Source organism: Balaenoptera physalus (assembly GCF_965194825.1).
Source record: "Balaenoptera physalus genome assembly, chromosome: 6".
NCBI classification, from domain to species: Eukaryota; Metazoa; Chordata; class Mammalia; order Artiodactyla; family Balaenopteridae; genus Balaenoptera; species Balaenoptera physalus.
Genome location: NC_138885.1, coordinates 82,214,264 through 82,240,518, shown reverse-complemented (window position 1 = coordinate 82,240,518; position 26,255 = coordinate 82,214,264). Strand labels below are relative to the sequence as shown.

Sequence of the window (26,255 nt, the reverse complement as noted above, 5' to 3'; positions counted from 1 at the left end):
CCTCACGTAGGCATGATCAATTATTAACTGCATTTCCAGTCCCTCTAGCCTCTCTAGAAAAGTTGGGGGCAGGGAGGTAGGGGAATCAGGGCTGAAAATTCCAAGCTCCTGATTACGGCTTGGTCTTTCTGGTGACGTCCGCACCCAGGAGCCATCCAGGAGGCTACCTATTAGAACAAAATATGCTCCTAGTGCTCTTATCACTTAGGAGATTACAAGGGTTTTAGGAGCTCTGCGCCAGACCCATATATATATATTTATTTATTTTTATTTTTTTTCTATTATCTCACATAGGCTGTGCAAGGACTTTGGCTTTTACCCTGAGAGAGTTGAAAAACCACTGGAGGAGGTTCCTTTAAAAACTAAAAATAGAACTACCGTATGACCCAGCAATCCCACTACTGGGCATATACCCTGAGAAAACCATAACTCAAAAAGAGACATGTACCACAATGTTCACTGCAACGCTATTTACAGTAGCCAGGACATAGAAGCAACCTAAGTGTCCAACGACAGATGAATTGGTAAAGAAGATGTGGCACATATATACAATGGAATATTACTCAGCCATAAAAAGAAACGAAATTGAGTTATTTGTAGTGAGGTGGATGGACCTAGAGACTGTCATACAGAGTGAAGTAAGTCAGAAAGAGAAAAACAAATACCGTATGCTAACACATATATATGGAATCTAAAAAAGAAAGAAAATGGTTCTGAAGAACCTAGGGGCAGGACAGGAATAAAGATGCAGACGTAGATAATGGACTTGAGGACATGGAGAGGGGGAAGGGTAAGCTGGGATGAAGTGAGAGAGTGACATGGACATATATACACTACCAAATGTAAAATAGATAGCTAGTGGGAAGCAGCCACAAAGCAAAGGGAGATCAGCTCGGTGCTTTGTGTCCACCTAGAGGGGTGGGATAGGGAGGGTGGGAGGGAGATGCAAGAGGGAGGAGATATGGGGATATATGTTTATGTATAGCTGATTCACTTTGTTATACAGCAGAAACTAACACACCATTGTAAAGCAGTTTTACTCCAATAAAGATGTTAAAAAAAAAGAAAAACTACTGGAGGGTTTTGAACAGAGACATGATCTGATAGATGTTGGAAAAGGATCACTCTGGCTTCCTGAGTGATTGGATGTGGATTGCAGGAGCAAGAGAGGAACCAACGTTGACTTGGCTTCCCAGAGACTGCTCTTATTGATGTGCAGGGGGAGCTCTCTTTTTATCACCTTCCATCTAAGCGACCTGGCAGATTCACCTCTCTGCCAGTCTCCTGCAAAACACACTGGCTGATGCACAAGACACTTGATCTTCATGACCAACAGGCTACTCTCTGGAACACCCCTCCATCACAATCCCCAACTCCCATTCCCATCAACTGAGGTGTATGTTTACTTGGAGTGGTTGGCTTCTTTCCAAAACTGTATATTCCGATTTTACTTTTAATAATAGATTAAATACAATGTAAAATGTTTTAAAACAGAGAATTGAAGACTTCACAAAATAATGACGAGTCTTAAAAATTTACTGAGTATGAGACAATTGTAAAAATGGAGAGAAAAAATTTAAATCCAGAATGATTATGTTCTCAGATTACATGGCAAATATTTAATAATTCTCCCTCTAAAGGAATCAGAAACAGAGATCATACTCCCATGGGTGTGGTTTATGCAAGAAAAACAATGCAGACCAATCAGCACACACATGCTTAAGGAAGGGCCTTAGCTTTCCGGCAAAGATTGACAATGGATGTGTATAATAGATGTTCACAGAATATATTGGATTCTCTGTTCTATCCAATCTTCCCCGCAATAAATTGACAAACTTCTTGTTCAGATCACATTGAAGATGACTTCTCACTGCATGTTACTGATCAGTTACATTCTAAAAATGTTTATGTGGACAACAAATGCTTTTTCTTGAACCATATTCTATTTCTCCATTCTGATGACTATCAGGCAGCAGGACTAGTTTCTGGGTTTTGGTTTTTAATGTGTTTTGTGAAGAATGAACTCACTTTGACTTAAAAGTCAACCTTTAAAATTAGACTGTTAGTGGTAAGAATAAACTGCTTGAGGACCCACAATCACAAAGCATGTGCAGACTTTAAAAATTATAACCCTGTCACTAAATAAGTCATTGAATCTGCTGTGTGCAATGAAATACTATTAAAAAGAGTTTGATTTACTTCATTTGTTTGTAATTGTAGAAAAACAGAATGCTCCAGAACATATCCTTTGGCCCCCAGAGGGCTCAAGGCTGAAAGAAGTCAGAGGTGAGAGTTTAATCCCTCCAGATGGTGGCGCTACCTCCTCACCAGGGCTGCTAAACAGGATGGGAAAAATGGTCCCACCCACCTCAGAGGACCTTCAAACATGGGATTCTAGTAGTCCAAGGACTCTACCTCTGGTTTTTGAAGTGCAGTAAATATGCAAAAATTACAGAAACCTCTTTACCCTATCCCCTTCTGTCTTACCAACAGAAATGAGTGTGTATGTGAGAGTATTAGAGAGAATTAGAGACAGAATTAGAGAGAATTAGAATGAGAGGGCACATGAGATTATGAATTTGAGAGAGAATATTAGAATGTGTGAGTATGAGAGGGTATGTGAGTAGGAAGGAGCCCACAGTGCTCCAGGCTTTAATTCTTGTAAGAAACATAATACTGTTGAAAGTACATGAACATGGCTAAATTCACAGTTCTAAATGTTTTGCCAAAGGCTAAAGCTGCAGATTTTTCCTCCAGAAGGGAAACAAAACTAAGCTCAACCCCCTCTTTGCTCTCCCTAATACTTCAGTGACATTAACTTATCCCTTAGATGTTTAGAAGAGGTTTACTAATTGAGCAGGAATTTTTCCTGTCTTCAATATTTTATTGACGTGTTTCAAGCAACATAAACAGTACAAAATCCACTATTAAGAATCTCGCACATTTAACTGCGGCATGAATATCAGTCATTTATTGACATTAACGTTATGAACACATAATGGAAAAATGCTCCTCAGAAGAGGAAGGTGGGTTTCGAGTCCCTGAGGATGGAGCTCGTCTATGTATGTGCTTCCACAGGGGCCAGGTGTCGGAGGAGGCGGCTCAGGAATGCCTCCAGCTGCTTCTTTGATCTGTAAGCGATCAGTCCTCCCTTGTTGGCCCACTGGTCCACTCCAGCAGCGCCTCTGTTTCCCACGTGGTACACCAACTGTGGCAAGTCAAGTCCCGAGTTGGGGTTTCTTTCCAAGCACTCTTTTAAGTCCACCATTCCCCCACCCATGGCCCTGAGGATGGCGTGAGCAGCACAAGAGTCCCACTTGAACGTGGTGTCTTCTGAGAAGATGTAAATGTCAACAAGGCCGAGGACAACACAGAGGCTCTTGTAACCAGCCCCAGCTGCCCGGAATATGCGCTCTCCACACACACGTGACAGTGCGGCCTTGACGGTCTCCTTTTCACTTGTACTAATGACAGCTGAGAACGGGTGGGAGCATTCCGCCTCAGAGCTGGGGTTTGGGGTCACTTGGCTCTGCGTTTCACTGCTGTTTCTTGTCGAGACGGGAGGCAGAAATGAATGGATATTGGTCCCCATGTAAGAAAGGCCCCAGTAGCAATGTCCTTTCCACCTGTGGAAGAGAACATTCAGTTTGTGGCCGTAGGTTATCCCATTCGTTTTTCATTGCTCATATGGCTTCCCAACTTGATGATATGAAAAATATATAACATAATGGGTCTCAAGGTCCTTAAGCCTAGAAATGGATACCAAGTAGCTAATTCATTTCTAAAAGTTACTCCCTGTGCTGTTGCAGGTTAGGAATGCTTTCAGTTTTTCTGTATTATCACACCCATCTAGGACAATGCTAAAATATTTGTGGGATTTCTGGCCTCCAGGAACAGAGCAAAGTTTCACTGCCACTTTTGGCATTTAAAGTTTAATGGGGGGAAAGATGAACAGATAAATAATCTTTTCAATCTGCAAATCTTTCACAATCCTTAAGTTTTTCTTCAGTTGGGAACGCCTTTTCATTCTCTAATTCACTAGCTCCACTTTGGTTTTAACATCAAGAAAGATGGACTCATTATTTTTGGCAACAACAAAAATAGCACCTATCATTTCTCAATGTTTAACTTACTATATATGCTGGATAGTTTATTTACAGAGATGGAAACTGAGGCTTAGAGAATGTAAGTGTAAGAATGTAAATCAGTGGTAGAATCTGCATTCAAACCCAGGAAGTCTCACTCTAGGATCTGTGCTACTAACTACTTTGTCAATCATTTCTAGGTCATGATTATGCCAGCATCCAGTCCCACTTATTTTTAACTTCTTAACGACCCTTTAAAGACAACAAACACTTTCAGTTTGGAAGAAGGCAGGGTTAGAAGAAAACTATCAAAATTCCATAGGCGTAGTTTATGACTATTAAAGAACAAACAATTCTCAGTTGCTTGAAGCAAGTCAAAGTTTAATATAAATATGTAGTTCTAGGACTTCCCTGGTGGCGCAGTGGTTAAGAATCCACCTGTCAATGCAGAGGACACGGGTTCAAGCCCTGGTCCGGGAAGATCCCACATGCCGCGGAGCAACTAAGCCTGTGCGCCACAACTACTGAGCCTGCGCTCTAGAGCCTGCAAGCCACAACTACTGAGCCCACGTGCCACAACTACTGAGCCTGCGTGCTGCAACTACCGAAGCCTGCGTGCCTAGAGCCCGCGCGCCTAGAGCCCATGCTCCGCAACAAGAGACGCCACCGCGATGCGAAGCCCACTCACTGCAACCAGAGAAAGCCCGCGCGCAGCAACGAAGACCCAATGCAGCCAAAAAACAATAATAATAAAAAACAAATAAATTTATAAATAAAAATATGCAGTTCTATACAAGTGGAAAAAAATATTATCTATTTCAATAAAAAACTGAAATCACAGGAGAAAAGCTGCTTCTTCTTGGCCTCTGCCATGCCCTGGAGCGCCGCAAGAATGGGCCATGGATCGGAGCATCTGTGCCCTGCACAGGAGTCCAGGGGAGCCTGAGGAGGGAGGAGGCATTAGAGGAAGTGATGCTGGCAGTTCTACCGGAAGAGCACCCCAGAGCCAGGTCCTAACCCTGGCCGTACCTACTCAGCTTTTCATTAGATCGTTGTCACATTTTGCTGCAAGACCCAGGGCCGAGAATAAAAAGAACCTTAATTCAAACATGCAGATTTTTAGTAGGAATACCAAATCTACCGAGTCATGGGAATGTCACGCGGAGAGATCATCTTGACAATAAGCAAAGCTGAGGTTGTAAATTCTAAAAACCATAATATACCAGAAATTTTCATCTTTTACCTGAGGGTGTTTAGGTCTTGTGATACAAAAGGTTGGTTGATGACTCCCATCAGGGGCACCCCTGTCTGTATGTCATAGACACCAATTAAAATAGTGACACACTGAAGTCCACTGGGGAAGATTCCTTGGTTGGATTTAATGTCAGCAGAACCTTTTATATACTGATAAGTTGAATCTGAAAAATGAAGCAAATTTGTTAGGATTATTTGAAATGATTATTTAGAAGACGATGATGAATATATCTACAAACCCTGTACTATATCGTTTCTCTCTTCTAATTTGGTAACTGCTATGGTCTGAATGTTTATGTCCCCCCAGAATTCTTACCCCCAAAAAGTTGATGGTATTAGTAAGTGGGGCCTTTGGAAGGTACTTAAGTCCTCAGTGTGGAACCCTCGTGAATGGAATTAGTGTCTTACAAAAGAGGCTCCAGAGAGATCTTTAGTCTCTTCCAGAATGTGAGGACACAGTGAAAAGGTACCAATTATGAATCAGGAAGAAGGACCTCACCTAATCATGCTGGCACCTTGATATTGGACTTCCTAGCCTCTGGAACTGTGAGAAATAAATTTCTGTTGTTTAAAAGCTACCTAGATAGCAGCCCAAACTGACTAAGATAGTAACCAATCAGTTTTTACCTTTGGGTGCCACTTATATTGAATTATTTTTTGACCTCTTGTATTTCACTTTTAAGCTGCTTGTGTTTCATTTTCCCAACTATATAGAAACTCTTGGAGAGAAAGGGCATGTCTATAGTTCCTATGGCAGCTAGCATAGCACCTTGCGAATAACAAGCACTCAAATATCCATCACATGTCAAAATCATTTAAAAGCTAATAGCTCAGGATAACCAAGGGGATTCCTTAGAGCTCTTAATAATCAGAGGACAAGTCCAAGGTGGATGGGAAAGCCTCCTTCCAGGAATCTGTCAGGGGTGGAATTACCTTTTTGTTTGTTTGTTTTTGTCCCTCAAATTCGAAGGAAGGAGACAATGATGGTAGTACAAGAGGAAGAAATTGATGGTACTCCTGAGAAAAAGAAGCCAAGTAGCTAAGTTTCTTCTTAAAAGACTGTACATGCCAGCAGCTGACTGCCAACATTTAATGAGTTAATGCCCAGTTAAGGCTGTGCCAGGCACAAGATCCAGAGAGCTAGCTAACAGAATCAATTCAGGATAGAATAAGAAAACAAGGTTTCTGTTCCTCAAAAACCTTAACTGAGGCTGATTTACCTTCAAGCAATAAAAGATTCTGGAAAACATTCTTAGCTTGCATATACAATCCATAGGCTGAATATTCTCTAATTCTCTGATAACTAAAGGCATTTCTATCATTATTAATGTAGGATGGGGAGGGTGGGGGGAGTTTGCCTGTTCAGCATGATTGTTTGCAGTTGTACTGGGTAGAATATGCCAGGAAGGTTGGGGGAAAAAGGGGGACTTCCGAAGATTAATACCTAGGTCATTATATTAATAGCATCACTGAGAGAGGCCTACACTTTTTAAACAATGAGCTATAGATTATGGTTCTACCATAATCATGACCACAAAATTAATGGTGAGGTTTACACAAGACTCACAAACTGACTGCTAAGAGTCACATTCAGCTGTGTTTTGCTTGGCCTGTACAGTGGTTTTGATTGTTTGCTTGTTTAACTGAATTAGTAGCCAGTGGTTAAATTGTGAGATTTCACATAAAAACCTGGATTTTGATTTTTTTAAAAAAATCTGATGAGCTGGACAGTATTCCCAGATGGCAATAATCTGCTGGTGCTGAATGTTCTTAAAATGGCATGTGTGCTCAATTAGTTATAGCTGCTATCACTTCATTCTTCTCTCATATTTAGCAGTCTGGCCCCTGAGGTCTTTCAAAAATGAGTTAATTCAGCTTTGTATATGTGCCTGTGTGTGTGTGCGTATAAGTGTGTACACACACACACATGTTATAGATACATGTATATAACACACATCTCAGCTCTTTGTTTATCTTTTTTTTTGGCTGCACCGCACAGCTTGTGGGATCTCAGTTCCCTGACCAGGGATTGATCCCGGGCCACGGCCGTGAAAGTCATTTATCATTTTAAAAATGCAAAAATTTTAAAACTCCTAGGAGAGTTAAACCATACCCTCAATTTTTATTTTTCTAACCCCCCGCCAAAAAAAAAAAGGATTACTAATGAAAGCAAATAAACAGAAGCAAACACTCTCTCTACTTACCTATAGGATCCACCCAAACTCCCAAAGTGTCCTGTGGAATGTTGATCTCTATTGCATCCAGAGCTGGGTCACTAAAGACAACGTCCTGATGTACAACCTTGGCTAATGCTTCAGATGCCAACTTGTTACCATTAAGGACTTTGTTGAGAAGATCTACTGTTTCTTCCTCTGTTGGACACAGTCTGATGATAATCTTTTCCCCTAGAGTAAAGACAAACTAAAGACCATTACATCTCAAGTTTCAGGGGAGAAAGAACAACAGAGGGGTGGGAAGAAACAAAAGCTGTGAGGGCACCTCAGACTAGGTGAGGGCAATATATCCATACCAGTGTTTCCTAACCTGGCTGATTGCCAGAATCACCCAGTGGCCTTCATAAAGTCATAGCTGCTCAGTGGTCAGTCATGCACCTAACAGCGAGGAAGGAATTCCAGGTGTCAAAGGACCTACTACTCTCCAGAAAAATGTCCACATGGGCACACAGTTTTTTGTATCTAGTTTAAGGGAGCTCATGGACCAGTTAAGAACCCTGAGTCCTTGATAATCAATCTTTATATTTTTTGCCTTTTGACTTTTAGTATACTGTGGGTCACCCTATTCACATTTGAATATGTTATTGAAAAGAATGGAGTTCTTATCAGTACAAAGAAGGGCTTCTACCTCCCTAAATTGTTTATGCTCAGTAAAGTAACATAAGATGAAGTACATTAATCTTTAAATGTGGTAAAGCGGTAGGACTCTAAATGACATACATAGAATAGCTCTCTGTGAAACCACTGGAAATCAGGATGTAAGCAAAGCTGCTTCTGCGATTGAAATCCCAAGTTACCGAATCCAGGTGCTTTACCATCACTTTAAAGACACTTCTTAGACTTGCTTAATCTGGTTTCCGGCCCCCGCAAAAGTAAGAAAAGAGGCTGGCAAAAACAGGCAAGTTAATAGCAACAGAAAGTCACAGCAATGCAGAATATAAATTTTTTAAAAATTAAGAAAACATGGCACTTTGGAGATTTTGTGGTATATAGACAAATACTCCTAACTAACCTAGCCATTCCAAGAACAGCAGCATTTGCATCACCTGAGAACTTGTTAGAAATTCAGAACTGCAGTCCCCATCCCAGACCTACTGAGTTCTAACAAGATCCCCAGGTGATTCATGTGATCCTTAGAGTTTGGGAAGCACAGTGTGAGTCTATTACAATGATGATTCTGAAACAGCAAGAAACAATTACATGTAGTTCAATTCAATTAAATGAGATTGTAAAAGTTGGGGAATAATAATGCTAATCACTGCCACTTGCTGAGCACCTACACTAGACTCAGTAAAAGTCATGGGATCATTCAAGGGAGCAAATCATATCACATTACTCCTTTGCTTAAAATTTGCCACTGAATTCCGATCGTGCTGAAAGGAAAATCCAAACTCCTTCCTTTGAACTTCCACTGTCTCACCTCACCTCATCCACCAGCCCCTCCCCTTTGCCATGGTTCTCTGCTAAACCCATTCTCTCCTTCAGTTCTAAGGAAAATGTACGTGGAATGCCTTTTTGCCCCTATAATTCTAGATACGTAAATGAAATATTAAAATAACTGTTTATGAAGTAGTCAAACAGGATTTTAAGTGTAGGATTTCTTACGGGTTAGTCACAGGTGTTTTTTTTTAACACCTTTATTGGAGTATAATTGCTTTACAAGATCGTGTTAGTTTCTGCTGTATAACAAAGTGAATCAGCTATATGTATACATATAGCCCCAAATCCCCTCCTTCTTGCGTCTTCCTCCCACTCTCCCTATCCCACCCCTCTAGGTGGTCACAAAGCACCGAGCTGATCTCCCTGTGCTATGCAGCTGCTTCCCACTAGCTATCTATTTTACACTTGGTAGTGTATATATGTCCATGCTACTCTCTCACTTCATCCCAGCTTACCCTTCCCCCTCTCCATGTCCTCAAGTCCATTCTCTACAACTGTGTCTTTATTCCTGTACAGGTGTTTTTTTTAATCTTAAGTTTAAATGAGATTTTTCTTTCTTCTTACTGAGTGTCATAGAATTAAGTGCATTTTAATACACTGCCCATGAAGGAGACAAATTTTTCTCCAGAGTTAATCCAGAAATTAGTTTTCTTTGTAAACATGCCTCTAGATGTTTAACTATTTGTCACATGATCAGTGTTTAAAGTTCACTACTTTAATCTTCTACCATTAAACAAACAAAAACCCAGACAAACTAAAAACAATTTGTTTCTCTAAAAAGGATCAGCGATTTTGATATTTTCCTCTCTATCACAAGGGAACTGGTGGTCCATCAAAGGAGAATTTGGTCCACAGGAAACTAATTAAATAAGAGTTAAAACTTGGTAGTAAAAGGAACCTTTTTGGTTGTCCAACTCCCTTTACAGAGGTTCTGAGACCAGAGAAGTCATGAGGTGATTTCAGGGACAGGGCCTCCTCTACATTCTCAGCCAAGGTCTATGGACTCCCTAGGAGGTCTCCACAAATGGGTTTACTTGGACCTGAAATTGCCTGCAAAACTGTGTAGATGTGCGTCTTTCTGGGGGTATCTATAACTTCCATCAGATTCCCAAAGGGCCATGCAACTTTCCCAAAGGTTAAATCATACATTATTCAAATGCTACAGATTTATATCTAGAATAATACATGTGGACTTGCTAAATAATCCTAAAATGCCACATCTCCCTATCTTAAATGGCATGATATTCTGAAGTACTGAATGAAGCTTAACATTCAAATATGTTATTTACATGAAAGGCCTCCAAACATCCATTTACTTCATGATGTAAGTTGAAAATAAAAATACCACATGATAATTAAGTTATAAAAATACGTTAAGATTTTTATACTTACCCAAATCATTTGTAAACTCATTGGATTCTTCTCCAAAAATTTTTTTTCCCAAGCCTGGAAACTGAATGATTCAGAGTATGACAAAAATACAACAATAAAGAAAAAAAAAATCCCACATTTATGTCCAATTCTGAACAGATTTTCATTTTATACTTCAAATTAAATAGCACAATTAGATCTGAAATTTACAATTCCAGAAATCAATCCAAGTATAAAAAGTGAAGTCAGCTTGGTTCAGTACTTAGTTTTCTAATATTTTCCTGCTCCTTTGCCCCTTTAGAAAGTCCAAATCATGGTAGAAGTCTGGTTTCCTTATGTATTGTTGAGTCTGCAGAAGTACTTCTGGAAACTTCATCCTTCTAGTTAAGGGCCATAGAGCTAGAATGTTTACAAAGGAGATGTTTTAACTGTTGCTCCTAAACAGTACCTAAGTAGCTTATACAAGTTAATGTTATTGACCAAGTACCTGAGATGATTACTTGAGATTGGATAGAAGGTATCAGAGGATAACATTTGATTTTGTTTTCATTGTCAGGTGTGTTTTCTGTACCTGCTGGAGGTATCATTAGCCACCAGGCTAGGAAGGTGATATAGCAAAAAAGGGGAAATATTTTATTTGCCAACAATTTATGTGCCAATATAGGATTTTTTAAAAAAAGAAAAAAAGCTAAATAGGAATTTTCTCTCATCTCTGTATGACCAGGAAGCTTTCAGACACATTTTGCTTCTGATTTTCTCTGCAGTAAAGATAATTTCTCTCAAAATATGTGCTGAATTATGATATGAGTACAGTTCTCAGGCAATAAAAGCAAGGAAATGCTTCAAATATTTGAGCTCAGTTATTCACAGATGGCCAGTAGCTTTAATAGTGCCCACAACTACTTGTTATTTTTAACTCTTTTAAAGAACAATTCAAGTCGGGACTTCCCTGGTGGTGCAGTGGTTAAGAATCCGCCTGCCAGTGCAGGGGACATGGGTTCGAGCCCTGGTCCGGGAAGATCCCACATGCCTCGGAGCAACGAAGCCCATGTGCCACAACTACTGAGCCTGCGCTCTAGAGCCCATGTGCCACAACTGAAGCCCGCGAGCCTAGAGCCCGTGCTCCGCAACAAGAGAAGCCACTGCAATGAGAAGCCCACGCACCACAATGAAGAGTAGCCCCCAATCACTGCAACTAGAGAAAGCCCGTGCACAGCAATGAAGACCCAACGCAGCCAAAAATAAAGAAATAAAATAATTAAAAAAAAAAAAAGAACAATGCAAATCAACACGGGCTGGCACTGAGCCGATTCATCAATTCATCCAGGGCTGAAGCTCCAGTCTCCCAGCCTGCCAAGAAACCCTTTCTGAGGCTACAGTATAGGAGAGTCATGAAACTATTTTATACAAGCCAAAAGTGAATATCATTTATGTGTTCATAAGTCCTGGCATATACTTCATGAATGAACAACTGCCTGAACTTGTTATAATGCTCTGGGGCAAATATTAGCCCACAGAACTTAATGTTGATACATTTCTAATCCAGTTGTTCAACCATCCCTTCCACCCAGCTCTTGATCAGTAACAAAAATAAATTTGCTTCCTTTTTAGTTTATTGGAGCCAGATATTATAGGACATGAAAAAGTACAGTTTGTAGAAATTTCAAGGGGTCATTTATTCTCTCTTCCTGCCTGTGGTCAAGAATTCACTTAAATGATTCTAAATGATTCCTAATATTTTGAGAATTTCATAGAAACGATTCTAATATTTTGTAGGGCTTTCCGACATAAAATTCTATCCTCCCAAACCTAAAAGAAAAGAAATTATTAGATTACCATATAAAAGGCAATATAGTATTGCAAAGAACACAGACTCGGTCAGCCTGTGTTCAAAAACCAGCCGTGCCATTCACTTGCTGTGTAACCTTAGGAAAGTTATTTAACCTCTCTGTGTCTCCCTTTTCTCATCCATTACAATGAAATAATTGTTCTTACCTTATAAAATTGTTACGATTAAATTAATATATTTAAAGCCCTTAGAACAGTACCTGGCTCACAGTAAGCATTTATAAGTGTCTGCTAATGTTATTATTTGTTATTACTACTTATGAATAAAAGACCTAGAATTACAATCATTGTTAGTTATAAACAATGTTTTCCTACTCAAATAAAGGGACACTTTAAGTCTCCAGGACTCTATGAGCCCATAACTGAGGCAACCATTAGATAAATGATTATGTCAAAAGGTGGGACTTAATATATCAAGTTAAAAAAAAAGTTATAAAACAGTATGTTCTCATTTCTTTTGAAATAAGTTGTATGTGCCATGTACACACACAGAAGGAAAATATTCTAACAATATTTAGCAAAACAGCTGTGGTTTTCTCTAGTGGTAGGATTAAGAGGATTCTTATCTTTCCGTATTTAAAATTTTTTTCTGCAGCACACATTTTAGTATATTGTAGTCAAAACAAGGGGAAAAACCCAAGTTGTTTATTAGAATCCAAGGTGTTAGTAATGGGCGTAGGGGGGACGAGGAGGGGCAGGGGTGGCGAGGAGAAGGGATGTTATTCTATAGAGGGAAAAAACCACAGGGGCAAATATTCTGCAATTACATTGGCTGGGAGCTTTCTTACCTTGTTCTCCATATTCTGTTTTATAACTTCCTGTACCAGTACATCAGCCAGGGTCTTGAAATCAACTGCAAACTTCTTGTTCTTTTCTCCCTCTTTCTTTTCTTCTATCAGCAGCTGGAAGAGGGCTTCCTGCTGCCTGCACGCCCGGGCAATGTTGGCAGCTTTCTCAGAGACACAGAGCAGCTCCCGGAGGATACCTGACATTTCTGAACCTGGCTTTTCAGTTGCAGCGTCTGGTGGAATCGGCACCCACCCTCTGGGCCGTCAGCTGGAAAAGTACAAGAATGTGAAAGAGAAAGCAGTTCAGAGAGTGATGTCAGGATGCCTCGGCACTGCTAACAACCAATCTGGCAGTCAACCGGTCAGCATGGCTGAACAGCTACTATAGATCACAGTCGCATCCTCCGGGTGGAAGACTAGATATCATCTAAAATTTGAAACTTATTTTTAAAGATCAAAAGATTTATAGTCTCAAATGCATTATGCAAAGAACTGAATTCTCAGTGAAAGAAAGAATTTGAATGAGAATCTACATTATATTTACAAAACCCTAGACCAATAGGCAGGTGGATACACGAGCACAATGTTAAATGAAAGGAAAAGCCAAGTTCACGTAATGACCCTCGAATGAGCTCACAAGCTTAGCAACAACATTATTAAAGCAGTGCTCTTTCTTTCACCCTTTGGGGGGAGAAGGAAGAAGTGAAAGCCCGTTTATCCCATCAGTTTGGGGGCAACTTTCTAAAGTACCAAGCACCACACCAGCAAGCATCTTTGTGTCCTGCAGGACTCTGAGGTCACACTTGGGCTAGCAATCCAGGTGATCTCCCAACCCCAATCACCTTTTTTTTTCTATTAAAAAAGTCCCACCAGCTGTGCTGCTCTTCTAGCAAGTTTAAATAATAAAGTGAATTCAAACATGCAACTTGTTGGGACTTGAAAAGTTCTGGCTTCTAAGAGGCATGCTACCACACCTTGACATACCTATCAGGTAATTAAGAGAGAAACATTTCTCAGTTTCAGTAGTAGCTGCATTTTATTGAATGCTTTAATAATTCCTATCTCAGTATTGTGAGAATTACTGTGAGGATTATCAGCCCTGCTTTACAGTCAAGGAAACTGAAGCTTAGAGAAGTTAAGCAACTTGTTTAGGGTTACACAAGACTAACCGGCAGGGCTCACACAGAAGCTCATGTTCTTTATTATCATAACAAATACTCTACTGCTTTAAAAAAAAAAAAGTTCCTTTAATGGACTCTAGGAGGCTGAGAATTAGTACAACAATGAAGATGTCAATGCAATGGAGTTAATTGTGAATTGTCACAGCCGTTTTGTCTTAATCAGGTCTGCTTTAAAAAATATATGCTGTTTTCTTAAGATTATGGGTCAACCACCCTAAGAAAATATGTCCAACCTCAACAGTAATAAAAGGAAAGTGAATAAAAACAATGAGACATCCTACTTCACTATTAGATGGGCAAAACTGTTTTTAAAGTTAATTTTCATTCTTGCAGGTATGGTGAAACAGGTGCTGATACTCTGCTAATGGGCGTGCAAACAAGTGGGTTTCCACAGGGCAATTTGAGAAAAATGTATCAAGATCCCTAGAAATGTTATTACCTTTAGCCAGTAACTCCAGTCTGGCCCTTTTTTGTGTTAAGTCACAGTTGTGTTAAAATATTTCCACAGAAGAAGGATTAGTATTATTGACAGTAGCAAAAAGTTAAAAATAATCTTAAACATTGGTGCAATGTAAGATAGACTACAATGTAGTTCTTAAAATAATATTTTTGAAGAATATTTAATAGGGATATATGTTAATGTTATAATATTAAGTGTATATATAGTATCATAGTATGTTCCTAATTTGTGTTTATACACATATGCACTCCATACATATAGAGAGAGTCTGAAAGGCTAGTAGGTGATGTTTTAATGATAAACAGACGTTTAATGGTAATTATCACTGGGTACTAGAATTGTGGAGGATTTTTTTCATTATGCTTTTCTATAATTTTCAAATATTCTACAATAAATATATACTGCTTTTCTAATAAGAAATGATATTTTAAAATATCTTGGAACAATTAAGCACAAAGGACAAGAATTCCTCAATTCCTGGAGATAACTGTCCAAACAAAGTGGTACTGTAGTGACAACACAAACATCAGGTAGTAGAGATGATAGAGTTAAAAATTAAACAAAAACACCTGCCTACCTAAATGCCTTTTCCCCCCAAGGATTGAATAATATGTTAAAAAAATTCACTTTGGTTGACTTAAACCTCAACATTAAGAAAAATGATTATATTAATACAGCTGAGGCACTTTGACTTAGAAACTATTTATGGTATCTGTATGCTCTAAATTATAAGTTATATATAATATATACATACATGGATACATAAATATCAGTAGAATACAGAAGCTCCAAGTGTATAAATTCAGTAACTTTGATTATTTTGATATCTTGGTACATGTTATGAGGTTATTGTAAGTAAAGGAAAAAGAATCAATGAACTAACAGTACCTAAGCAGCTTTTTATCTTAAAAGCAGCATGAAGATTTTAAGGAGTCCAGCTTGAAAACTTTCTAAATTAACAATACCAGTATTGTCTATTTTACTCAACTTTGTTAAAGTCAATTTTTTTTTTGGTGAAAGAAACACCGTACCACCACACCATTGGATAACTAAGAATCTCTCCCTATGACGCCCTCAGAACACTCAGGTGAGTTACCCACACAGGCTACAATCTCCAGGCACCACCCTTCTCCTCACACGGAAAACTCACCAACTTAGTCCTGATAAGTTTCTATACAGCTGCCCAGAGATTTGGAGTTTCTCTCCTTTGAACCTGACCTTTATTTCCTCAATAATGACCATTCTCACTTCACCTGAGCACAGCAACTTGACCAATGGGGGAAAAACTAGCAGCTCTAAACTTCAGTCCTGTAATTAACAGGTGCACAGATTTTAAGAATTCATCATAACACAGTAAATCAGATTTTTCAGTTCCAAAGTTATCCCAGAACTCAGCCTTAATCACCTTTTATTCTGAACCTAGAAAACACTACGGTGTCTTGTCAAGCTCCAGGTTGAACATGCAGTTTCAGCTTAGGACTAGGCTTTCTCCAGCCATCCTATAGAACCATCCTATAGAACCCAGAACTTCTTTAGCTCCAGGGTCCTAGCCCCCTAAAAAAAAATCTCTCACAGCTATCATCATGTACATGCAAGACTTTCTAACTAATTTGCATAGCTAGCCTGCTACTTTCTGGCTGAATGGACTATTTCCTCCAAATGAATGAGCCACGGTCCTCTGTGCTTCTCTCTGTAAGCTGCTTCCGTATCTCTCTCTCCATCTGTCCTCAATTCAATTCACTCAGCCAGGCCACAACACTCAGGGGCATAATGGACAATTTGCCCTCACTTTGAAGGACTCAACTTGAGAGAAACTGAGGGCTACATCCAATACAGAATTTCTTCGAGTTTATTAATAGCTTGTATTAACACTCATGGAAATTATCATTCAGATGATTTTTAAAAGCAAGTTTATATATGTGTTATTGGACTTCCCTGGTGGCGCAGTGGTTAAGAATCCGCCTGCCAATGCAGGGGACACAGGTTCGAGCCCTGGTCTGGGAAGATCCCACATGCGGAGGAGCAACTAAGCCCGTGAGCCACAACTACTGAGCCTGTGCTCTACAGCCCACGTGCCACATCTACTGAAGCCCGCCACATCTCTAGAGCCCGTGCTCTGCAACAAGAGAAGCCACTGCAATGAGAAGCCCACGCTCGCTGCAACTAGAGAAAGCCACGCACAGCAGTGAAGATCCAACACAGCCAAAAATAATTATAAATAAATAAAAATAAATTTTAAAAGTTTATATATGCGTTATTGACCTAAGTTGGCTTTATTTAAACATTTCAAATACTTTAAATGAAAATTATTATAGATTCATGATTAGTAAGTTATGACATTTACCATAATTTAATAGCTTTGAATATAGAAGAAATTCCTTTGGGTTAGTATTTAATGGGTATTCTGGCAACCACGTGTTAGAATTATCTAAGGCGCCTATTAAAAAGACAGATTTCTGGGGCTCCATCCCCACTTAGTGAATCAGAATCGCTGGGGACAGGGTCCAGGAATCTGTAGTTTTGTCAGCCTCCTAGATGATGCTAAACTCTGAGATTTAATAGCTACTGTTCTTCAGGCTGTTCATTCATCTTTAATACTATGCTGGTAATTTCAGGGGGGCTGGCACCTGGTGGCCAGGTATCTTGGTGAAACCATGTGCTATCAGTTATTCATATGCAGAGAAAAAGCCCAAGTTAAAATAATAATCGCTAACATTAGGTACTTACTATATGGCAGGCATCCTTCCAAGCACATTACATATGTTTTTACATATGTTAATTCGTTTAATTCTCACACAACCCTATGAAGAAGGTACTATTATCTCTATTTTACTGATAAAGTAACTGAGGCACAGGAGGGTAAATAATTTGCCCAAAATCACACAGCTAGGAAGTGGCTGGGACAAGATTCAAGCCCAGGTGAACCGGCAGAAACCCAGTTTTTTTGACTAAAGCACACTGTTAGCCAGTGCTCTGGCCAATAAAATCCTTTCATAAATTGTTAGCTGTTAACTAAGGGAAGAAATGAGCAATCACTGGATAAATAATCACAAGAATATTATTATTATAAGGTATATTATATATCAAAAAGGAGAGAAACACACACACCTCCCTGATAGCTGTCAGTAGTTTGATTATTAAAAAATCACTATTTGATACTCACTTTCCTTCTGCTCTCAGGAAAACCTTTCCCCTAGCTGATCCTCAGTCTCAGTGTAAACCATCTTTGCTGGATAGTAAAAGCTCATCTATGTTCTACTGATATCTCTCTTAACTGGCTGTCTTGGCATGAGGGACGGGGAGGGGGTCAGCTCATGCCAAATATCTAATTCCTCTTGTATTTGTTTGCTAGGGCTGCCATAACTAAGTGCCACAGACTGGATGGCTTAAACAACAAATTTATTTTCTCACAGTTCTGGAGACTGGAAGTCCAAGACCAAGGTGTCAGCAGGGTTGATTTCTCCTTGGTTTGCAGACTTTCCTCTGTGGACGAGCATCTGTGGGTGTCTCTCCCTCTTTTATAAAGACTCCATTTAGATTGGATTAGGGCCCACTCATGTGACCTCACTTAACCTTGAACTGAGTTAAGTTAAAGGCCCTATCTCCAAATACAGTCACATTATGAGGTACTGGAGAGTTAGGGCTTCAACGTACAAATTTAGAGAGAATACAATTTAGCCCAAAGAGACCTTGATAATCTTAGCAAATGCCAACCCAATCTATTCCTTTGTCTTCTTTTTTCTGGCCAAACAGGGAACTGGGGTAGGGTTCTCTTTCCTGTTTATGTGGTCAATAAGTTTAATTCTGTAAGACAATCTTTCCCACTAGGAGCTACTCACTTTAACAGCCAAATCATTAATGATCAGTGAACACTGAAATACTCTTATAAGCCTTATTTTGTGACAACCCATTTCAAGTCACATTTGAGCAGAACAGGTTTAAAGAAGTTACATTCCTCACCATCTCAGACCAAATGTATATCTACATGTTTACATAAGATCGTGTCACAATGTCAGATAGAAACAGTCTCTTTAGCTTTTATGGGATTTTCACATCTATTAGAGAAACACTGAGTAAACTGAAGTAGGCTAATTAGAAAAAAAAAAAAGCTCTTAAGACTTTTCCTGGAAGCCCAAATCTCTCTACAAAGACAAAACTCAATTTTAATTTCTGACCATCTTATCATCTCATCAGAACACCAGATATTAAAAATCATATCTGAATAATATACACATATTTCAGACGTGATAAACAGTAAAATGGGAAAGACATAGGCTTCGGAATCAGATAGACCTGGGTTGAAAACCAGGGCTCTGCCATCAACTAGCTGTGTGGCATCAGGTAATTGACCTACCCTCTCTGAGCCTCTCTCTTCATCCGTAATATGAAGATAATACATATCTTGCAGGGACACTGTGAAGATCCAAAGAGGTATTTCTAGAAAAGCACCAAGCACAGAGCCTTGTGTATAGTAGATAACAAATGACAGCTATGACTATTAAATACAACTTCACAGAACCCACAATCACAGTCCTTACTTGAAAAATAAGAAGTCGGCAACTTTATATGGGTCACTGAAATCTTTTCTGAAAATGTACTACTCCATTAAATCTAAAAGGCTGGAAACTACTTGTAATTCTTTGAATGACCCAGAAAAAAGTTCCTTTATGCAGGCCAGATCTGATTGCTTCAGCTTCTGGGTGTCTGGGTGGAAACTTTGGCCCCCGGAGGCTGAAGACTACTCTGGCTTCATGGTAGACCATCTACAGATGGCTCAGGAGCGTCACTATTCTGTCAAGGGGGATATTTTGTCGGGAAACTTGTGGAGATTCTAGAGCCAAGGGTGTCTGTGTTTGTGTGATGAGCCTGGTTGTACCAGAAGCTGGCCATGCCCTTGTGTTGCTCACGGTGACAGAAATGTGACAACATAGATGAGGGCCCTCAACAAAACAGAACTGCTCGTTAATGAATAGGCAAGTAGGTCAAAGCATTTCTGTTGACATTCATTTCTTCCTGCAGATAACCTACTACTTTTACAGAGCCCACATTTTTGCCCATTAGACAATGACTCCACCCCTCCATCCCCACAATTCATAAACTGAATTCAGTCTGTCACTCATCCTCTGAAGACTGGCAATTTGAAATTACCGTGTGGTGGCCCTGCCTGACTGCTATTGCTGTTGGGGAAGAAGGTCCGACTTCCATGAAATACCTGGGTGCTTTACAAGAAGTGTTTTTGGTGACCTCTCTCAAAGCGGTGCAGCTGGCCAGGACTCTCCCTAGGTGGGCACATGCTGAGGGGTTGACCAAGGCTCTAAATTAGCTCACATTGCTATTGTAGGGGAAACAGAGACCTTGTTCCTCTTCCCCTTCCAGGTTAGGGCTGCTTTAGGGAGTAGTTTAAAGAATGGAATGGGCTTCCCTGGTGGCGCAGTGGTTGAGAATCTGCCTGCCAATGCAGGGGACACGGGTTCGAGCCCTGGTCTGGGAAGATCCCACATGCCGCGGAGCAACTGGGCCCGTGCGCCACAACTACTGAGCCTGCGCGTCTGGAGCCTGTGCTCCACAACAAGAGAGGCCGCAATAGTGAGAGGCCCGCACACCGCGATGAAGAGTGGCCCCCGCTTGCCACAACTAGAGAAAGCCCTTGCACAGAAACGAAGACGCAACACAGCCATAAAAAAATTAAAAAAATAAAAATAAAAAAAGAATGGAAGCTGCCAGAAAGGATGGGGAACAGAAGTGGGCCCACACAAAGTATGTAATGGGCTCAACTGGAGTAGCCAACGATGGCTAAAGTGCAACTTGCTAACAATAGCCTCCCCTGACATCCCTAGGAGATGCTCATCTACCCACATGGTTACCTAGGCCAGAAGGAAAACTGTACCACAAGCATTAACAGGCATTTACAAACACTAACTTTTAGGTCATCGGAAACTGAATTGCCCTTCCAGTGTATGAGCTTTGCTCAACTTTCAGATATTTGATCATCACACATTTCTCAGAATCCACTAAGCAGTACAGCATGGGACTGCCTGTACTTCTTTAGTGCTGTTTCACTTTGATCCCTTCGATGTTGCTGTCATCACTTCATAGTCTCTGATTAAGTTGAGCATTTTAGTGGCTGATTTCCCACCATCTGTCCATTTACTCCCATGCTCTGGGCACATCATTAATTTGCACATGCTGTTCCCTCTGGCTGACATGCCCTTCCTCCTGCCTTATGCCTAATGTCTACTCACCTTCTCAGAATCAGTTCTAGGGCAAGAAACTTGAACAGATACTTCATAAAAGATGTTCAAATGGCCAATAAATATATGGAAAGATAGTGTAGCTTGTTAATAATCAGGAAAATGCAACTTAAAAGTCGCAACAGGGTATCACTGCATGTCCAACCGAATAGCTAAAAGTAAAGATTGAAAATGTCAAGGTTTGATGAGGATGTAGAGCAATGAGACTCATACTGCTGGTGTGAATGAAACTGGTACAACCATGTTGGAAAATTGTTTATAATTTGTTGAATATAAGCATAACCTATGACCTAGCAATTTCTCTTATAGACTTGTACTCAACAGAAATTCCTGCACATATACATTAAAAGACATGTACAAGAATATTTATGATCAGCATAATTTGTTGCAGTAACCTCACACTAGAAATAACCCAAGTGACCATCAACACTAAAATGAAATAAACTGTGGCATACTTGCAAAAGAAAATACTATACAGCAGTGAGAATTAATTAATTATTGCTATAGGCAACAACACGGATGCATCTCACAAAAACATACTGCTGAGTGAAAGAAGTCAGACACAAAAAATATACGTGGAACAATTTAATTTAGTTGAAGTTCAAAAAAAGGCAAAACTAACTTATGGTGTTAGAAGTTGCAATGGTGGTTACCCTTGGAGAAGGAGGAGGGATTATTGATGGGGGTAAATGATGGGGCTTTTAGGCACTGGGAATGTTCTAGATCTGAGTGATGGTTACATGGGTGGGTTGACTTTGTGTACATTCATCAAGCTACACCCTTAGGACTTGCATACTTTTCTGTATGTATTTCTATTTAGATAGAAAGTTTTTTAAAGGGTGGGTGTGTGGAGAGAGAGGAGAGTCAGTTCGACAGTTGGCTCCTCCAGGAGCCATGCCTGACCCTCCATCTTGGGTACCTGGGCCATAGGAGAATGGAAGCAGGACAAATCTCTATCCCAGCTCTCCAACACACCGTACATTGGTTTGCTTATCTATGCCCTTGTCTGGCAGGAGATTTAAACGTGCATGGTTTCTTATGACTCTTAGCGCATACCTCAGGGGTGTTCAATAAATGTTGGCTTATGAATTTTCTCTTAGCTTTGTAAATACAGAATTCATCTTTGTCATATTGTTTATTATACTTGTATTTTATCAGCATTACCCAGGTGCCATTAGGCACGTGGGCCCATATTTATTTATATCAAAGTCTACATATATTCTGCATTCATTTACAAAAAAAACCAAAGCTGTATCTGGATGACTAGCAACTGAACCACATTTTTGAGCACCAAATCGGAATCTGATATTATGCTCTGACATCTGGAGGTGGCCTATCTTGATTAATTTTGTTGATTAAATAGCCAAAAATGCTGAGTTTAATTTGGTTTTGTTAGAGAAGACATTAAATATGGGATATGTAAATCCATCTATTTAACCTTCACATTTCTCCCTCCCTTCTTCCCATTCTTCACATAGAGCGTTGACATAACACGCCCATTTCTAAGCTGATCAGTCTACTTCACCCTGGCTCTAGTAAGGCTACTGTTGGACCACATTAGCCCACATTTTTGCTCACTGCTGCTGCTCAAAGCAATAGACCACAAAGAAGTCCTCTATCCTCAAATGTTGTTCTGGTAGGTTGTAAATGGGAGCTTGTGCTAAAGTAGTGTCTCCCAGATTAGTAAGATCAAGAATCAATTGAAACACTCATTAAAAATATAGATTTTTAGACTTTTCCCCTGGAGATACTGATCCAGTAAACCTGGGTTAAGGACAGGCAATGTCACTCATCTAATTTTTATTTGACAATTTAAGGGAACACCAGGTGCAACAGTCAGCTCTGTCTCTCAATAGTTATTAAGGAGCAGAACAGGGAAAGCTATAGCTATTGTGACTAAGAATAATGGCCTTGGTCGGCTAAGGGTCAACTATATTGTCTTTTTTGTAACAAAAATTAAATGCTGGAAAAAAATGCAAGTTGACCTACATAATAAGTATTCCACATTAGCATAATACTTGCCTAAAGTATACATTTCAATGTCTTCCCAGAATGCATTTGAAAAGTATGAAAAAATATTCCATTTAGAAATACTTTTAAATTTGTTAGTGACCCTTTTTCATCCTCTTCTCCGGAGTGAGAAACACTTTCACTAAATAGAAACTCTTTTCTATCTGCTGTCTTCCAACTATATGCTTAAACTTTTATATGCTGAGATGTTTTTAGCATACAACCGAGGTGTCACAAATGAAACCTGAAATCACATAGAATATAAAAAAATGGAAGTAGATTCAGTGTAGCTATCTTAACTGTGGGAAAGAATAAATATTTTTTAAAATACAAATTTAATGCCTAATTCAAGGCAAAAAGAAATATGTATGGCTTGTAGAAACTTTTCCAGCAGAATATTATTTATAGCTTTGATAACTGTTAATCTTATCATTAATCATATTAATCCTCAAGTCCATTTTGAATGTTTCCTTTTGCATGTAACGTTTTTCAGTCATTTTATCTTTTCTTTTGAAATTTTGCAACACTTACTTTCCGTACCAACTCATTTAACACTGCCTTTTATGGTCTATGTGGGCCACCGTGGGTGTGTGGTAGAAAGAACCTTGTTTAGGCCACAGGGGAGCTGGTTCTTAGGCTCTGCTTGGCCTTTAACCAACCAGGTGTAAAACCCTGGCCACATGTGTAAGCTCTCAGGGACTTGTTTTCCTCATTTCTGTAAACATAAAAAAGGAAAAGAAAGAAGGGACAGAGGTTGGAGGGAAAGATTTCTATGGTCCGTTCCAGTTCAAAACTTCTCTATTTTTTTAATATCCACTTTCCATATAAAAGAGGTTGGGGACTATTATTCAGCCTTAAAAAGTAATGAGATTCTGTTACATGCCTCAACATGGATGAACCTTGGAAACATTATGCTAAGTGAAAGAAGCCAGACTTAAAAGAACAAATATTGTATGATTCCACTTATATGGGGTACCCAGAATAGTCAAACATAGAGACAGAAAGTAGGATGGTGGTTACCAGGGCTGGGAGGAGCAGGTAATGGGGAGTTATTGTTTAATGGATCCAGAGTTTCAGTTTGGGATGATAAAAAAGCTCTGGAGATGGATAGTGGTGATGGTTGCATAACAATGGTAACGTACTTAATGCAAGTGAATTGCACACTTGGAAACGGTCAAAATGGTAAATTTTATGTTATATATATATATTTTACTACAATTTTTTAAAGAGTAAAATACAAATAAAATTACAGGTTCAAAAAAGTGTACATTTTTAGGGGCTTCCCTGGTGGCGCAGTGGTTGAGAATCTGCCTGCCAATGCAGGGGACGGGTTTGAGCCCTGGTCTGGGAAGATCCCACATGCCGCAGAGCAACTAGGCCCGTGAGCCACAACTACTGAGCCTGCGCGTCTGCAGCCTGTGCTCCACACCAAGAGAGGCCGCGATAGTGAGAGGCCCGCGCACCGCGATGAAGAGTGGCCCCCGCTTGCCGCAACTAGAGAAAGCCCTCGCACAGAAACGAAGACCCAACACAGCCAAAAATAAATAAATAAATACATTAGTTAAAAAAAAAAAAGTACATTTTTAAGGCTTTTGATGTTTATCATCTACCTAATAAGGGCATAATAAATATTTTTTGGTTGAATGAAAAAAAAAAGGTTGGGGCGGGGTCATGAAAATTAAGGTGAAAGAGGGCACTAGGCTCTTTGCCTTGTAGTTGATTTTGCACTGCAATCACGCAGGTTTTTATATTTAGTGTGTGTTTATATGCTACAGCGGTTTGGGTTAATGAACATTATTAGGAAGGCCTAAGCCCCACCCCCCCATGCCTGCCCTTGGGGCACCATTGCTCTCTCTAATAGGCTGTAGGTTCCTTGCGAGCAGGATACACAATTTTTCCATCTCCCCATGATACACAATGTTTCCATCTCCTCATGATACACAGTGGGAGTTCTGTAATTTAATTGACTGATTTTCATTCCATTAGAGATAAACATGTTTAAAAGGATTTTCTTGCACTAAAATTAATCTGTAAGGGATTATTCATTATGCAAATTTTAGGATGATAACTGTTAGGAAACACATTCAAACGAGTTCTTTATAGAACTTCTTAGAAGATGGTTATTATTATTTATTTCTGCAATGATAAATTACATGACCTAAAATATATTCTCTGAATATTATAGCAAGAAAGTAAAAGTCAGCGATCACATTGGGTATCATTTTGGCAGGCTGGGTTTATGGCAGCATATCTCTTATCATTCTACTTCCATTTTGTAGAGGTGAATGTTTATTTTTAACAGATATTGACAAATGTTGAATACAACAATGCATAATACTGAATGTAACATATGCCTTCAAAGGAACATAAAGTGATAGAATATTTATAGTACCTTTTACTTGAAAAGGTCTAAGTACTAAAACGATATAAATGGCCCATTAAAGCCACTCCAATATACAAATATACTCAATGCTCTTGCATTCTTGCTAATCCTGCAACCATAGATAAATGTCTAAGTTAGTTAATATTTACCTTCTTGATCTGAGTTTTCATTTCTATTTCCCCCATTCTTTGCTATTCATGAAGCTTACAATCAACCATATTTTTAAAACAGACCTTTCATGATTCCCAGATCAAACTGGGATTATATGTGGTTATATGTGATTCTTGCAAATTCTCAGGAATTAACTAGAGGGGTTTTCTAGAACTTGGAAGATAAGATCCTATTTTTAAAACTACTGATGATAAAAAAAACCTTTTTAAGTACATTAGGATTACCTTAAGCAATATTAAATAACATTTTCCTTTGGTCATTTGAATTTAATCCTGTGCAATTTGTTACAACTCTCATTAGCATCGAGGGAAACCTAACCATCATCACTCTGTAAAGAAAAGGATAAATTTAAGTATCTATTGAAAAAGTTAGCAAAATATTTACATTAATTTAAACTTGGATAATTAAGTTAAAAGATTTTAAACATTTACTTGATTAAAAATAAAAACAAGAAAGCAAAACAACCCTCCTCCACCCCTAAAGCAAAAGAAAAAAAAAAAAAAAAAGAAAAGCAAAATAAAAGAAAGAAAGAAAAGGAATAGAGAGAGAAAGAAACTGATACTTTCCATTGTGGTAATTCATCTTAATGAATTATTTTATAGATTAATACTTTATTTTGTCAATTTGTTTTTATATATAATTGACCACATTTTATGCTGAAATAAAGTTTTTTCTTTTTTAGATGGTGTTGGGTCATTTTAATAAAAGTTATAAATAAGTTACTAAAATTTGCATGCTGGTCTTCCCTGATTAGGAACGCAGAAAAAGTAACAAATAAG

General features: G+C 39.1%; 1 protein-coding gene across 1 annotated transcript in view; it reads right to left on the bottom strand.

Moving 5' to 3' along the window:
• Positions 1-256: 256 nt before the first annotated feature.
• The window catches only part of INPP1 (inositol polyphosphate-1-phosphatase), a 34,139-nt gene continuing 8,140 nt past the window's right edge, over positions 257-26,255 (bottom strand). Inside the window, exons 2-6 of the mRNA XM_082467239.1 lie at positions 13,021-13,288; positions 10,406-10,466; positions 7,544-7,744; positions 5,329-5,503; positions 257-3,626 (exon numbers count right to left, since the gene is read on the bottom strand). Coding sequence (XP_082323365.1) covers positions 3,059-3,626; positions 5,329-5,503; positions 7,544-7,744; positions 10,406-10,466; positions 13,021-13,224 — 1,209 coding nt within the window. The 5' untranslated portion in view covers positions 13,225-13,288 and the 3' untranslated portion in view covers positions 257-3,058. The remainder of the gene's footprint in view (positions 3,627-5,328; positions 5,504-7,543; positions 7,745-10,405; positions 10,467-13,020; positions 13,289-26,255) is intronic.